Raw genomic sequence first — 17,423 nt, forward strand, 5'->3', positions numbered from 1 at the left:
ATAGGAAGGCCAGAAGGATGGAAGAATGAAAATCAAAATGTTTAACAGTGTGAAGTATGAGGTGATATACAGGGATTGCAAAACAGAAAGTTCAGCTTTATTTGGGGAGCTCATTAAATAAATTAAAAAGAAGTCAGGAGTTTAAAGACATCTATATATTAGCTGATCACAGAGTGTCTGCAAAGGCACGATGTTGTAAAAGAAAGCAAGTGTTGTCCTAGGAGGTGTCTTGGGAGACAGGTTTCTTCAGGTGGAAACATTAAAGTCATTGGACGGTATCTCATATGTGCTGCAAATAGTTCTTTTATTCATGCTCAAGAAAGAGTAAGTCAGCCTAATTCACGTGCAGGGAAAAATTTTTGGCCTTCCATTTTCATTACATCACTAGAGAAGAGTAAGAAACTTTCCTGTGTTCAGCTTAGTAATTGGTGCCTTGCAGGTTGACATGACTGCTGAGCCGTGCTCTCTGTGTGTAGCTGTATCAAGTGTGCAGATATGGGGGGGGGGGGTCTACTTATACTAAACCAGCAATAGAGCGGTGGAGGGGTATGTGGGAAATGGATGTAAGCCACATTCTGTTTAGTTCGCAAATTAGGAATCTTCCCTGTCACTCTGGAGCATGCCTTCTTAAGCAAAAGCGGAGGAAAAAAAACCAACCCTGTTCTTACGAAATTCTTAAAAGCAAATTTTCAGTGCATTTCCCCTGCAGTTGTCATTTGCTGATATTTCTCATAAATGGCTCTCTTCTTTTACGGAAGAGGTATGTTTTTCTAACTGATTTTCTATGTTTACATCTTGCTCATGATCTCAAAATGAAGGCTTGTATCCTCTGTGCTTGCTTTTTCAGGATATGTAATTAGGTGTCTTGCTCTGGCCCACTGTCCCAGATGTTGGGAAGATGATTTGTGCTGCTCTAAGTGGTTATTTCTACCCTGAAAACAGTTAATAAAATGATATGCAATATAGTTAAAATATTTTAATATAAATGTTTGGTTTACTTTTTACATTATTTTTTAATTTACACTTTAATTTTTATGTTTTATATGGAAGTTATTTTGCATATTATCCAACTTTGAGAATCCACTATGCTATGGCTAGTCTAAGATACTGTGCACAGAGGCTGAGATAACAGCTACAGCTGGGTTGTATACAGTTAAGAAGTTGGGAGAAATGAGGAATCTAGAAAAAATAGCTCGTGCAAAGGTTAGCATGCTGTCTTTTACAATTTATTCAAAACATTAATAGTTAGATATTCCCTCTATAATATATAGCAGAAATAATTTTGTCGCCAAGCAGAAGTTAGACGGCAGAACTGTTACTTATATTTTGAAGCTCCCTTTTTTCTTGAGAGTTGTCTGCATCTCATTGATAAAGAAAGTGTTAGTGATGTTAAGTGACTGAAACTCTTAAAATGCACTGTCACTGATTAGATTTAAAATAATTAATCTTTAAACATTTTAATACACAGGCCAAAACACTACGAAAATTAATCCAACAAACATTTCGACAATTTGCCAACCTCAATAGAGAAGAAAGTATTTTGAAATTCTTTGAGATCCTCTCTCCAGTGTACAGATTTGACAAGGAATGCTTCAAGTGTGCTCTCGGTGTAAGTAGAGGCATGTGACAGTCACCAGAATACATGCTGCAGTTATGAGTCTAATTGGATTTGCTTAGTTCTGCAACTAATTGCTTGCTTAGTTCCTGTTTTGATGTAGAGATGATTGAATTTCATTAACAACAAAATGTATTTATTGATTTTATTTAGAATTTTCTCAGTTGACTGTGAAAAAGCACCATTCATTAGTAGGGTAAGAATTATACATTAATAAATATTTTTATTGGTGCTTCATATGTGAAAGTCAAGCAGTTTTTAAGCTGGTTTCGTGCAGAAATGAGACTTCTCAGCTTCTTGTGTTTGTGAATTTTCCTCTAATGCCTTTTAATCTCTACCAATTTCAAACAAATTTTGAGAAAGGGCCTTCAGTCTGAGAGCTTTGTGAAAATAGACACTCAAGTAGATATTAGAACATGAACATCAGTGTCCATGGGAAGAGCAGAGGAAATATAGGAAATATATAGCTCTCATGTAGACCTAAGATAAAACACGTAGAAATGCATTTTGAGTAGCAGGGATCCCCAGGAAACCAGTCATGAGGACTTTTGCTACTTATAGAATTATTTGATTTTAATGTATTTTAGATTAGTTGAATAGTTTAAAAGCTTCTAGAAATTAATTACTAAATACGGTAATTACGACATTGGAGGATAGTGTTTCATAGCAAGGTCTTGCTTTTGTATTGAAATTTTGCCCTGTCTTTCTCCTTCGATTCTGAAGTCAAGCTGGATTATTTCAGTGGAACTGGCAATTGGCCCAGAAGAAGGAATCAGTTACCTTACAGACAAGGGTGCAAATGTAAGTCTACTTATGTTTTCTTTTCTCAGTTACTGTCTTAACAACCATGACTTGTTGTGAACTGAACTTCACACAAAGGGGAGTGACAAGTCTGATCTTTTAGTTAAACACAACTGGAGCTGGGAGATTCAGCATATACAGCTATTACTCAGATATTAACTCATGATTTGGGATTGGAGGAAATGGAGTTGGGTTAGGCAGAGAGACGGTGTCAACTTTTGTACTCGGTGTTGGCTTTTGTACCCAGTGAAGTACTCACTTGCAGAATTTGAAGCATTAGTGGTGACTTTTTAACAATGAAACATGCAATTTACTGTAACTTATTCTCTTCTTTCTTAGTAATATGTAAATGAAGAGCTTGTTTAATCAGTGTTTAGCATTTGTGCAGTCAGTGCCGGCTTTATTTGCTTTATTTCATACCCGTAATAGCCTTTTCATTACCCGATATTGACTGTATTACAGTATTCCCTGTACACCTCTGTGGTGCAAGGAAGTTTATGTTCAGACAGGTTCTTCTAGTAAAATGTTTGGGACCTTTACAATCATGATTTACAACCATCTCTAACTTCTATTAAAATTAATTCGAAGGTAGTGAAAAGGTTTTGAGATTAGGAATAGGTAGCCAGCTAAGAACATACCTTTTTCAGCAGTCTGGAAGTATGTTGAGTATGCTGTGAGCACAGGTTCCACGTGGTTAACCTGTTGAGTTTTTGGTCTTGACCTCCAAGAGGTTGTATTTAGTATGTACTTTAGCGTGTGCCTGGAGTTACTCAACAGTGACCTCTGTGGGCAAACTTGGTGCTCGGTTTCAGTTTGCAAATACTATGGATATTTGTATATGTTGTTAGCCAAAGCTTAACGGAACTGTAAGAAAGAAACAGAGAGGAACAGACTTCTACGAGTGTAATTTGGAGATCAAAGTCTACATGAGCTTTTGCAGCATCAGGAATAAAGGCAAAGTATTTTGCTGTAATTTTGAAATTTCCCCCACTTTTTCCATTGCCTTTCTGCAGCCAACTCATCTAGCAGACTTTAATCAAGTGCAAACTATTCAGTATTCAAACAGTGAAGACAAGGACAGAAAAGGGATGTTACAACTCAAGATAGCAGGTGCACCTGAGGTATGATATTGACAGTTGTGGTAAACTTAACTAGCTTTGGTGTTTCTGGGAAAGGGTGGAAGTTAGTATACTCTTAATTAAGACATTCTATATATTGTACTTTTGTTCTGGTCTGTAACTTCATTCTGGATTTTTCTACTGTCAGTGTAATTATGATATACTCAATGGATACTTGTGTACGTGCATGTTTAAGCTGGGAATTGCCTGTCTCTGTACATGTACAAAGACTTCAGTTAAACTCTCTTGCTCCTCCTGTAGTTACAGCCAGTGCATTATATTTTAACATTTTGCATTCCAGGCATTCTGCAGTTGTTTGATTTTTCTCGCTCTTTAAGGGGAAAGGGAAGCTGAGTGTGAGCAGTTGCCATTATACTCGTCAGATATTTTTGTTTTTAAAATAGGTTTAGAGCTTATTATATGTTTTAGGTTTTGTATTTGGTGCTCGTAGAATTTGATATTTGTAAAACAGACATAAAAAATACTAGCCTTTAAGTGCAACTTAATCGTAGCCTGCGTATGTATATGATGCTACATCCTAAAGAGGAAACAGAGCGATTTCACTTTTGTGAAAAGGGGAAATACAAAAGAGGAGAAATTTGTTCCCTCGTTACATGGAAGCAGAGCTGGGAGTGAAATCAAAGCTTTTCCTTGGTCCAATGCACTGGAAAACAGTCACTGTGGTAGAGAAGGTTTATGGGCAAGTTGGCAAATATGTGAGAGGATGATGAATGTTGGCTGTATTAAAATTAATAGCTTGTCTGTATGTGTCTCATCTCTTTTTCCATTGTCTGTCTCTTATTATTTTTAAATATTTTTTAAATATTTTTTTTTGAAATTGTGATGGTTACAAAGAATAAATAGCTGCAAAAGGGTGGGAAAAAAGATACCACCTGCAAGAGCTTTAAGGAGTAAGCAGCTTCTTCAGAATTGTCATAATTATAGCCATAAAAGTCATAGCAGCTGTAATGAACAGTGGTTGACTGAAAGTTTAGCTAGCAAGCCACTTAAGAAGCTGAGATTAATACTGCTTTTGTAGTAGTGGAGGGTGGAGGGTTTTATCAGCTGTGCTTTCTGAACCTCATGTTTTAAATTCGCTACATGAAAGGTAAAGCAAGAATCTGATCACTCTTTTCTCACCCACATTTTTCTGTTTACTGTTCACAAGTGTGTGTAAAGTTCTGATGCAATGACACAGCTGTTCTACTCAGTGTTTGCAACTACAATAATACCTCTTTGTTGGTGCCTTGTTTTTTTCCGCCTTTAGCCTCTGACAGTGACAGCACCATCCTTAACCATTGCAGAGAATATGGCTGACTTGATAGACGGATATTGCCGACTGGTGAATGGAGCGACGCAATCTTTTATTATCAGGCCACAGAAAGGTAAGGAGATGTTTCATTCTGGTAGTTGCTGTACTCCTATCTACTGATGGATTATTTTGCATTTGTATAGAAGACACAAGGTCTCAAAAACCTCAATTTGAGGCTCTTTTCTTTCAGGGAGGAGGCATGAGGTATTTTTGTTATCAGAAACACTGATAGTAAATATCACTCCGTGAAAAATTACTTAATGGCTGGTAATTTAGTTTTCAGTAATCACTGCTTTACACAGTTCTAAACTTAACTAGCAGATGTCTATAAATTGTAATTAAAGGCACTCCTAACAAGAACGTGTTAGCTTGAAATGTGATTCCTTAATGCACAAGTGGGAATTCAGAGAGGTTGGTTAGAATGCATTTGGATAAGGTTCTGACTGGTGATAATTTTTTAAAATTTCTGCCTTCCTCCTAGGTACTCAAAACATCTCTGTCAAAACAAATGAGAGTTTGAGAGAAGTCTCATGATCCTTTCTCATAAAATAGAACTAAAGCAGAGATATGCATTTTGTAGCATTGATCATTTGGTTTTGTAGCAACCCAGAAGCCGAAGGCAGTGAGGCCAGGGGGCAGGTACACCTAACTTTTAAGAGAGAGTTTTAATTGCATTTCATTAGCATTTCTAATTTCAGACAGCTTTATTTCTTTGAAAACACCCAAGCAAAGCTGCTTAAGAATGGAATTTTCTGTCCTCCTGTACTAATCTTCTGAAAATTAATCCAACATTTTTGGTATCTAAAACAGTGAATAAACTGTTTCCTTCTTCCCTGTATGCAATACAAGAAAATACACAAACCATCGCAGAAGCTCTCCAGTCTAAAACTGAGTCCCTCTTTAGCCATTTTTTTTGCTTTTCTGTGCCACTGGTTTTCCCTGATGTGTAGTTGCTGAAATGGACTGACGTTATTGACATAGTTCAGATCTTTCATGGGTCCATATATAGCATCCTGCCTGTGCATGGCTCCAAAGTCTGCCTGTACCATTCTGTTGTCAAAAAAAACCAACAAACCCACACAACAAAACTTGGTCATTTAGTGATGAAGAAATGTGATTGTAGGGTATTAGGCGTTTTGACAGCACTTACTCATTGTTCAAATTATTCTTAAATTTGCATGTTTGTTTCTTATTTCTGACCTCTGGAGTGTGTGACTAACCTTTAGCTCCAACACAAGTAGCTTTGTTAGAATTTACGTTGGTCATGCAACCTTACCTCCATATAAAGCAAAATCTTCCCTCAACACAAATTCATCTCTTCTAGCCAACTTAGTGCACAACTCAGTGATAGTGAACCACTGGCACTAAAATTCGACACAAAAAGGATAGGTTAGCATCAGTGATAATGCTAGTTTATTGTTCTAAAAATAAAATACGCATCACAAACCAGGACATTCATTTCACTAGTCTAGTTCATACCTTTGAGCAATTGTCTTTTGTGCCTCTTTTTTTCTGAAAAATCATAGCTTGGCATTTGTTACAATCCTTATTATTCACGCCCCAAACTTTCCTTCCAATACGCAGTGGATTGGCTATTTTTCAGCCTGACCGATAGCAGCCAAAGTTGAGCTTTTAAAACTTTTTCATATTTTAACACATTACCTCTCCCCACATCTCCATCATGTTAAGTTGATGGATAGCTTTGACACTGGCTTCTGGTTTTTCTTTAGAGGCACGAATATAAAGCATGTCCAATTCTTGCCACTTCTGCACTGGTGGTGTATCAAAAATGTGGTCCTTCCAGTCTGCATTGCCAGTGCTATTCTAGGCTTGTTCCTCTGCTTCCAGAACGGCTTTCCTTTTCTTACTTACACATAAATGCTCTTAACTCCACAAAATACCACTCCTCAATGATTCCCAATTCTGTCATTCCCAACAGCAACTGCAGGCAGTCAAGGCCTTCATCAGGTCTTAGCTCTGTTCATCCAGTGTGTAAGCTTCTAGTGCCGTGCGTTCTGGCATCGATGGTGCTCCAGTCACCTGTTTCCATTTCTCGGCCAAACCCTGCTCTGCTGTCCTCTGTGCTGTTCTTGCCCAAGCAAGGGAGCAGCTCTCAGTCAAAATCTTTTACCGGATTTACCGTCTCCTGTTCAACACTTATATGATACGTACAAACAATTGCCATCCAAGATAAGCAGGGCATGTGAGTCCTGACTTACTGCTGCTGTAAGCAGCAGTAAAAATTGACCCACTCTGCTTGCACTTTTTCTTTCTAATTCTTGTCTTCCACTGACTTGCTTATCATTCAACTGTACATCTTCTAGCTCTGTTAAGGGCAAGATCTCTGATTTTTTGTGTTGTACAGTGCTAGGCACAACTATACCTTGCACAGTGGTTTGCTGGTAGGCATGAATGCAAAATAAATCAATGCATTTAATGGAGTGTGTGTGTTTATGTGATATTCTTACTCGTGTATTTTAACATATCGCAAATGAGCAGTGATTGAGTTAAAGGAACGTTATATAACATTTTGGGAACACTGCTCTTTATGCAAACGTTAAGAGAATCCCTCCAGTTAAAATAAATTGTGGGGTCCTTTTGTCTGAGGTTTCTTGTTTTGAAGTTTATAGCGATACTCAACATACTAATTAAACATTTCATATGAGAGCTGTCCCCACCATGATCTGCATTCCCCGATCCCACATCCACAGTGAGCTTTGAGTATATAAGGCATATCAGAAACAAATCATGTAGCAACTCTTGATCCAACAGATGTGTTTTCTCTCCTCTTTGAGCTTTCACATCGCTGCTTTGTTGTAAATTTGCTTGTTTTTTTCAACTCCTCATAAGTTATCCTTCTCAATTACTAAAAGAACATGTGTGTTTGGCTATTATCTGTCATGCTATCTGTTAATGATCCAGTTTTTCTTCATTTGGTGAGAGCACTTGGTAATGTTTAAGACCTGGACAGTATTTGGCATATTTCCATTCAGTTTGTTTTATTTTTCACAATTATTTTGGTATATAGGTCCCTTTAGATCCCTCTGGAAACTTTAAACTTAGTATTTGTGTTTCCATTATCACACTTAACTCTTACAGGCAAAGAGCACAAATGAAGAAGTGAGAAAAACTCAAACTGCTATTAAGTGGCTATTTTCTGATTGGACTATGCACTAAGTAGCTTTCCTGTGATCTTAAGTCCAGTGGCTGAATTTTCTATCTATTAATCACTTTAAACAAGCTTTATAGGTAATGCAAAGTTGTCAAAACTCATAAAAGGCTAAAAAAAAAAAGACTCTGGAAAAAAACACCTGAGCAACTGAAATAGTTATCTGACTTTCATTCCTTTGTACCAGACCTCACCTTTACGTTGAAACCTTTACGTTGAAACCTTTACGTTGAAACCTTTACGTTGAACCTAAAAGGATTACAGTTAAATGAAAACTCAGAATTTTGAGTATCAGAAGACCAAAAATAAATAATCCATGCTGTTCTCCAAATAAGTGTTTTTTGTTTTCACACAAATTAACTGTGAGCACTGTTTTCATTTTAATGGAATAGCAACATGTATTCTAATTCTTATGATACTGCTATCATTTTGAGTAATTTGACCCCTCACTGATTTTGCTTTCACAATCCTTTCAATCAGGGGAGGACAGTTTACATTGTGGTAAATCAAAATACCTGAGAATTCTTTTCACATCTCCTGGAGCCAGAGGTTATAGGAGTGGTGGAAAGTACTGGCTGTATGTGTCAAGGTTTTGGTGGCCACTGTGAAATGGAGCGGAGGCTGCCCCAGCTACCTCCACCATTCCACCACTTGCCTCTGTGACACACACACTTGATAATTTTCATTAAAATACACATTCATCACACATTCTTTGTGACTTTCACTTACATCAACAAAAAATCCCAACATCAAAATCTGAAGTATCATCATCACAAAGGCAAAAAAAAAACCCCAAACAACAGTATATACACGATAAAACTCCTCTCCTTGTCCCGCCACTACTTTACAACAACACATTCCCAACACCACCATCCAAGCTCCGCACAATTATTGTACTCCCTGATATTGTCCAGTCTGACTTTTGGCTGCTCCCTCTTTCAGTTACTGTTGCTGCCTTGAACTCCTGAAGCCCCACGTTGGGCACAGAAAAGGTGGGTTAGCAGCCACCCTCAGCGGCTTGCTCCCTCCCCCTCCTCGGTGGGACAGGGGGAGAAAATAGGATGAGAAAATTCATGGGTTGAGATAAAGGCAGGGAGATTGCTTACCAATTGCCAACATGGGCAAAACGGACTCAACTGGATGAAAATTTATTACCAATTGAAATAGATCTGTGTAGTGAGAAGCAAAGACAAAATTTGAGCAACACCTTCCCCTTATTATCTGACACCTCGCTACCCTTTCCCCTTCCCAGCTTCACCCCTTCACGCCCGACCCCTCTCCCCCCGAGGGGCGCAGGGGTGGGCACGGGGGTTGCGGTCAGCCCCTCACAGCCCCTCTCGGCCGCTCCTCCCTCCTCACAGGTCTCCCTGCTCCAGCGCGGGCCCTTCCCCGGGCTGCAGCCCTTCAGGGACAACCTGCTCCCGCCCGGGCTCCCCACGGCCGCAGCTCCTGCAGGAAATATCCCCCTGCTGCGGCCTGGGGCCCTCCCCGGGCTGCGGGGGGGTCTCTGCTCCCGCGGGCTCTCTCTAGGGCTGCGGGGGATCCCTGCTCCGGGCCTGCAGCCCCTCCCGCCCTCCTCCTCCTCCGGCCTCGGGCTCCCTCTGCTGCTGCCGCCTCCTGGGCTCCCTCCTCCTCTGCCGGGGCCGCCGGCTTGGCTGCGGGGCTCAGCTGTGTCCTGCGCTGGGGCCCTTGGAGCCGGAGCCCCTGCTTGCCACCACCTGGGCATGGACACCCAAATACAACCATGCATATCGCATTTTTTTTTAACTGAATATAGAATTGGATAAAATGTTGTGGGTTCCAACTTGTGAAAAACAACATATGGTTTTACTGTGATGCTGTTAGTAATGAATTTTGACTTCAGACCTTCAAGGGTACTAATGAATGTTTTGTATTTTATTTGGGATATAAGCTGTAAATGGATGATCACCAACTTGGGAAACAGTGCCTGAAGTGAGCAGTTTGTATCCAGAGAGCGTGTAGGCGTCTATAAGATCAGCTTTGATTATGCTATTTCAACAGTAGTTCCATGCGGATGGATTTTTCTTGAATTTTGTCCAGTGAAAGGGCAGGTGTCTCCAATACTACTTAATAGTGGGGTTTTATTTCTGGTTGCCTTTTTTTTTAACATAAGGTTACTTTTCCAGTTTCCTGTGTCCATATGTGTTTCTCTCACAATTTTCCAGATATCTTTAATTCCTTTCACTTTTGTCACACTTTACTCACTAACTACATACTACTATTCCTCAGCTAACTACATAATACCACTTTGTGTTAACTTTTTCCTTATCTCACAAAATATTTAGAATGGGTTTACTCTGAAGATGGAATCAGGATTTTATTGTGAAAGACATATTTAATTATGATCCGTGCTTTATATTTTGCACTGATAGGAAGCTTTTGAGTAAGTGAAGACTTGCAGGAACAGAACACGATTCTCATTGTTAAGGAAATTTAATACTGCACTGGAAAATTAGATTCTATCTCTATCTCCTACATCCTTTTTGATAATAGTTGACTTCAGCATACAGTAGCAGTTGCCACCTGAGGTATTTCTCAGTTTCTTTAAGAGGATGGGGTCTACATTTGCAGGAGGGAGAAACAATCTGATCTGCAGCTGAGGTCAGTACTTTGAAAATATGAAGCATTGTGGCCATGCAGGTGTTGTGAAATCAGGCACTGATGTTTCTGACGTCCCCAAATATGATACTGATGTGCTCCACACAAAAAAAACTTAGAGGAAGTTAAAAGTTCTGTATTTAGAGTACAGTTTGAATAGTGTGCAGTTAAATGCGATGGATCTACATATTAAACAGCAGGAAAAATTATTTTTAAGTAGCTGCTCATTAATCTTGCACCGGTTATCTCAATTTAAAAATACCAAATTATGAAATTAACTTTTAAATGTAATAAAGCTCTTTTAATACAGAGGTTTGTGCATTTGTATCATTTCCAAAGTTTATTATTTAATATACTATGTTTTAGCACACGTGATTCATCAGCAACATCTCAGCCATTAAATACATTGCCAAATGTAGGAGTGATGTTGGAATAACTAACAGTAGTAGCATAACTTGATGTAAACTAGAACATGCAGTGCTTTCACAGCTAATGATGACAGATCGTGTAGATACCAGGTGGAATTTAAGGTTCTTGAGTCTCCTTCAGAACCCTGGGGAGGCCTGCACAGTAGCGGGCAGGACTCTTCTGCCTGTTTCTCCAAACTTGATGTCTTTTGCCCAGTTCCATCCATCCAGTGTGAATGCTCTAGTGCCCATGCCAGCCCCTTTCTCAGGTGCCTCCCCCCCGCCTCCGGTCTTTTTATTGCTGGCTGTCATCTTCAAGCATCTGATCTCGTACTTGCCACTTCGCACTACCTTTCAGGATCTTTGCCTTTCATTTCCTTTCCCAAAAGGTATCATTTACCCTAAAATCACTATACCTTTATCTCCCACCTCATGTTTCTTGTACAGTCTTGCTGTCCTTCCTCCACCCTCCAGTTTCAGGTGCTTGCTCTAGTCACTTTGCCAAGCTGCTCTAGGTCATCTTCCAAATCACAGCTCCTTGTTTCCCTTGTATCTTGCATCTTCCTTTTCAACAGCCACCATCAGACCTTAACGTGCAGCTCTCACCCTTTCTGCACTTACGTGGACCTGCTTGCTCTTCAGTACCTTTAAGTACAATTGAGCCTGTCTCTTTTTATTCCTGTGTCCAAACCCACTGGGAAAGATCGGACTCTGTAGCCCTGGGCTTGATTTGGAGCATGTGCAGCCCAAGTCCAGTGCTGGAGTCTCCTCCTGAGGAGGAATTTAGCTTTGAGGCTGTGGAAGAGCTCTGCTGAGCATGCCTGCGCTGCAGTGTTTGTTCTTTTCCCTCAAAAAACTGATAGCTTGACTAAAATTAAGCAGACTTACGTTGAGATGGTGAAAGGAAATAGCCTGATACACCACCGTCTCGTAGCAAATTATGGTGCATCCCTGCTTGAAACTGTAGAGGCCTGGGTGATTTCCAACGGTTTCTTTTGGTTTTCTTAACATTAAAATGTTTGATCCCTAATGTTAAAATATTTAATCCTTAGCATTAAAAGGTTAGTCCCCTAAAATCCAGCTAGCCTGCGGCAGAAATTTAGCATGGAAGCAATAGACCATTGCTTCCGTTGGTGAAAGTACAGGAATGTTGCAGGAAATGGAAAATGGATCCCTGTGAACTTAACAGGTCATGCTGTTAGCATCATTTATGACTTAAACATTGTTTCAGATAAACTTAAAAACAGACCTAGGTTGGTGAGCCAAACTATGTTGTTCTATCTTTACACAGAAAAAAAAAATTGTAACAAAATAGTGTAGTTTGCCATGTTGAGCATGGTGTGTAGGTATTGAGCATTTCTTTACTCAGTTCCATAATACACAGAGGCAAGACTAGTTTTCTTTTATAAGGTCTGTAAAATTCAGGAATTTTAACACAGGGTAAGGGCAAACCAGAATTTACATGATTTTTGCGTAATCAATCTGTATTACGGTTTTCTGAAAGTGTGGCTTTTCCATTTTCTCTCAAGTCACTTTATCAGTACTACAGTGATACCCATTTCAATTGCCCACTTTCTCCCCTTCACACTTTAATCTAGTATAAATCACTGGTGCTTTACTAAAGGTTTAGTAACTTCCCCATCATCCTTCCCACATGGATACCAAGTGTCTCATCAAATCCAATAGGCAAAAAACTTGATTATGTACAGCCAAGTTTTGATTATGCAGTACCATTATCAGAGAAAGGATTTGAAAATAGTTTACAAAAAGCTAACTTCATCTCTGGCTACAAAGCATTACTATTGTATAATATCAACCAAGTGTGAAATCAATACGATATCTTACATGCTTTAATGATTTATTTCAGTTGTCTTGCTTGGGAGTTCAAGTTGGCTTCAGTTGTTTTATTTATATGTTAGCACTTAGCACATCTTGGAGATAAAAGAAAAGCATTTCTTACTAGAGAGATGAGATACTGTCATACCTTCTGCAGGTGATTTATCGGACTTGTTAAGAATAAAAAAGAATTTGTATATTCTGTATATGTTGTTCTCTCGGATAAGAGTTTGCCTGAGAGGTCTATATTGAAGGAGTTAGAAGGAGTTGTGTTGATATGCTGCTCTAAATATATGTATAGAACAGTCTTTTGAATCCACATAGTTTCCGTGTGAGATGATGATCATTATTGTTTCAACCATGTATATATTGCACATTGAGATAGGTTATTTGGAAACTTGAGTAAAATTCTAATCCCGTTTTCTTCTTGTTTACACAGAAGGTGAAAGAGCTTTACCATCAATACCAAAGTAAGTTATATGCTTTCTTATATATTAAAAAAAAATATTTTGAAAAATAGTTTTGCTTAAGTGATGCTTTAGGACTATTTATATATGCTTAATTTTTATTGTGGCTTTTGGATCCTAGCACAAATAGCAGGTGGTCATTTGGGACCATTGGGCATAAATGACTGACAGCAGAATTAAACTATAAAGATAACAAATAAAATCTCAGGAAAACAGTGCATAATGCATAGATTGTATTTGACAATAACAAAAGGAGGATGTTTTGGAAAAAACTTGAGTGGGATTCAGACTGTTTGTTTTGAGTCCATGAGTAAATTTTATAATAGGAGTGATGCTAAACAGTTTTTGAATTGTGGTTTTGATCTGTGAGTCAGCCTATGCTCTAGTTTTTCCTGTTTGTCCTCTTTTCTGCTTATGTGAAATACAGATTTTTTTTTTTTTTCTCCTGTCATAAATCTGTTATATCACCTTTTGTTAATAAAATTTCTGTAATGGGGCTAGCCTGAGTTGGGATCTCTAGATTCAATGTAATAAAGACTAGCATTTACTTCGTAAATACTTTAAAATCTATTTTATTGAATATAATAATGTAGAAAAAATATTCTCCAATAGTAATTGTGGATTTATAGGAAATGCTAATCTGTGTCAGGCAAATAGAGTTGCGCTTTTTCCTCTGGCTAGTTTTATGGTGATACTGTATCTAAGGTATGCTGAGATACGCTATCTTCATCTAATCATCTAATAATTCTTCATCTAATAATTCTTACATAAAGTATGCTAAGAATCTCTGCTAATCTCTCTGCATTTTTCTCCTTCCCGAGCTTTATGGCAAATAGGAAAAGATTGCTAATTAAATCTGTTTGAACTAAAAATACCTTATGTTGCTGGAGTTAGTAGTCCATAACGCAGCAGTAGACAAGCCTGTTAATTCTTCCTGATGATTCTCTACGCTCCTGGTGTCAGTGGCTAGGTCTCCATTCTACCTGGCAAGTTGTGATGTTTGTCTCCCCTTTCCACGTGCAGTTTCTTATTGTGGCCTCCTAAACTTCAGTCCTTTAACCAAGCCACTTTTTTTTTTTGCTTGCTTGTTTGTGATTTGACTGCTTCTTAATAGCCACATTCAGCCTTGTTTGAAGTCACATATCATCAGCTTGTTCTCCTTGAACCTTATCAGGCAGTATAACTGTTGAAAGACCAAATGAAATTTAGCAGTTTAATAGTGCTTTATCTCTTCTTTTTTTCCTTTGGGACAGAGGAACCGTGCCTACTTTGACCCAGCCACCTCATTCTATTTTTTCCTTAATTCCTGGAAGGAGTCCAGAATTACTATTACTACTCTATTAACTATTGGGTGGCGTATGGAACACAATTTGTTCCTGAATGTGGAAGAAAGCAGCCACTTAGATACTAGTGGTTGCTGTTCCTTCACAGGTCCTGCTGCAGTCCTTGCTAGCCAGGTAGCTTTCTCATGGTACAGAATGAGAGGAGTTAAAATGCCGGGATAAAAAGGAAAGGAAAAATCAAGGCCGGAAGCAGTAAAATTGGTAAACTTAGTGTACACTCACATGGAGGGGGAAAATTTGTTTTTACACAAAATTTTGTGTTTTTACTTTAGCAAGTGAAAAACACAGAATAACTTTCTAATTACATTAATTTTACCCTTTTTTTATTTGTTAGGGATTTCTTGGATAAAATAGGGTTTGAAGGGAAACTTTTCCCCATTTTTGGGACAGTTTACCAAAACTGAATTTGTATGCTTGTGTCTGTTTAAATGAGGGCACCACATGTGCTCTCAGGCTGGCGGCAGAGGAATGGGCGTTTGTCAAATATATAAAACTACTAGCCAACACCATCTTGCATCTAGAAGTATTTGCTTTTGCCAGATGAAATTCCAGATTTCTGAAAGCATGAAGTGCAGTATTCTTGCTGTCTTACCATTAAAATTGTGTTTATGTATGTACATGGAAAAAAATTTAGAAGAATTTATTGGAGTTTCTGTTACTAATGAACATTTATAGCTAACTACATTTAAATTTAATTGGTTTTCTTGATTTACTTGACTTGTAAAGCAATTTAAAATTGTTGCACATGGTAAGTTGTCTTACAGACAAAAACTCAATTCATACTTTATTTCCAGTAAATAATATAGAAAATAGAAACACCTTAAAATTACATACATTAACAAAGTTTAGACATGCACAGATTGATCTTAAAAGTTTGTAAAACGTAGGGTTTGTTTCTTTCCTTTAAATTTGCTCTGTCGTGAATCAGTATGCCAATTAAAACGATAACGCATTCTCTCCGCTCTTACTCCCCCGCATGGGTTTGAAATGGTAGATTCCTTTCTGACTTTCCTCCCCCTCAAAATCTGTCACTGTGGGGAATGGGCTGGCCCTGCTGATTACAGTGGGTGCCCTGTTAGGGCGAACTCCCAGTGTATGTGACCCCGAAGGATGTACAGCATTCAGCGATTCCAACCTCTGTTTTACAGGCTGGCCAACAATGAGAAGCAAGGAGTAAGGTCACACACAGTCTCTGTGTCAGGTAAGGCTCATTTAAAAAAAGGCAAGTTTATTTATAAAGCTAGCAGATGTTTAGGCAGGTTTTTCACTCACAGTTAGCTCGCTTCTTGCTACATGGCTGTTGACTTTCCCAAGCCTGTAGCTGTGCTGCCTTTGTAACGCGGTTTCCAGAGAGAAACTTTTTGCAGCTATCCTATGTAGCATCGCTTGCGAGAACACCCGTATCCGTGCAGTAACGCAGAGCCAGAACACTTCAAAGCAAAGCTCCTTGTCAATATTTCACTTAGCTTTGTAATGAAGTAGAATGTCGTGGGCTAGAACTTAAACTACCTGAGTATGTGTTAATTATGAAGGAGCAGGTTTGAAAAGTGAAAATAGGCAATTAATTATTAATCATTGCTTTTTGGAAAGAAGAAATTTAATAACTATTTTTCTGTAGCTGCTGCTTAGATCAAAGGGCTTAATTTTTGCTATTGATAATCACAAGTTAATTGAGGGATGAAGCATGTGAGGTGATGTTTGTTGTTTCTATAGCTTGTAGGCTTCTGAGGCTTCTGTTAGTTACTGTGGGTTTTTTAAAGTTTTTATACTTGAGAGAGAACATTTTTCCTTTACAGAATCTCAAAAGAAATCCTTTTGAAGGATTGATTCACTGTCTTAGTAGAAAATACATTTCTAAATCCTTATACGAATTATTTATTAAGGAGATTTTTCAATGCAAAAGTGCTCTAATGTTATGATATGCTCCTATAGATTTCTAGCATGTGGCCATGAACTCAGGAACCAATACTGTGGCCCAGTGGAGTGCCCACCCCCGATTCATAGGGAGGCTACAGCCCCCCTTTAACATTTATGTGAACGCTTAGTAGCACATGCTCAAAAAACCGACACATTTCATACAAAAGAAGGAGGAAAGATATGTAAATGTTTGATTAATTTCCTACTTCTCAGACTCCTTTCCTTGCCCTTAACCCTTTTTTAAAGATGTTTGAGATTCACCCCTTGGCATAGGAAACCCAGGTAAACAGAGCTTGTGCAAGAAATTAGATGAGAGGATCTGAAATTAAAATGTATGTCAAGCTGCGGAGATGTAATAGAGCTTCATCAGTTACTGTTACCTCTCGGAGTCAAATAGCAGCTCTTCTTCCTTCAGTACCTATCAAACAAGCATGGTAGAGAAGGCAGATAAGCATGAAGCATGGTCAGCATGTTCTCTCTTGATACTTAACCTGTGTGGCTCATTTTAGCTGTTAGAAAAAGTTGAAATTTCTTAAGTGATTAGTGCTGTGCTTTTTACTCACTCCACTCATGCAAGAAAAGCTTATCTTCAGGACAAAAAAGTCATACTCCCCTGCCACCTCAAATTTTCACCCTTTCAGTTATTCTAAGAACACTGATATACTTTTACTATTGAAAGCAGTCATAAATGCTTACTTCATGATCCTTTATTGCTCTCGCTTTGACTTTGCAAGTTTAGGTATCTTTTGCTTGGTGCGTTATATGTGATGAAGTACTCTTGCGTCTCAGAGCACAAACTCGCTTCTTCTCTACTCTACG

At 38.6% G+C, this 17,423-nt stretch overlaps 1 protein-coding gene across 29 annotated transcripts in view; it reads left to right on the forward strand.

Annotated features, from left to right (window-relative positions):
* PTK2 (protein tyrosine kinase 2) overlaps positions 1–17,423 on the forward strand; it is a gene marked incomplete at both ends in the record, with an annotated part of 166,960 nt that overhangs the window by 80,081 nt on the left and 69,456 nt on the right. For 24 of the 29 annotated variants that reach the window (XM_081996574.1, XM_081996585.1, XM_081996590.1 and 21 more), the window contains 6 exons: positions 1,469–1,609; positions 2,339–2,416; positions 3,430–3,537; positions 4,802–4,919; positions 13,317–13,347; positions 15,836–15,888. In XM_081996574.1, coding sequence (XP_081852700.1) covers positions 1,469–1,609; positions 2,339–2,416; positions 3,430–3,537; positions 4,802–4,919; positions 13,317–13,347; positions 15,836–15,888 — 529 coding nt within the window. The remainder of the gene's footprint in view (positions 1–1,468; positions 1,610–2,338; positions 2,417–3,429; positions 3,538–4,801; positions 4,920–13,316; positions 13,348–15,835; positions 15,889–17,423) is intronic. The other 5 variants (XM_081996602.1, XM_081996580.1, XM_081996584.1 and 2 more) reach the window with 2 other exon arrangements.

This window comes from Phaethon aethereus (genome assembly GCF_964289735.1).
Source record: "Phaethon aethereus genome assembly, chromosome: 2".
Classification (NCBI taxonomy): Eukaryota; Metazoa; Chordata; class Aves; order Phaethontiformes; family Phaethontidae; genus Phaethon; species Phaethon aethereus.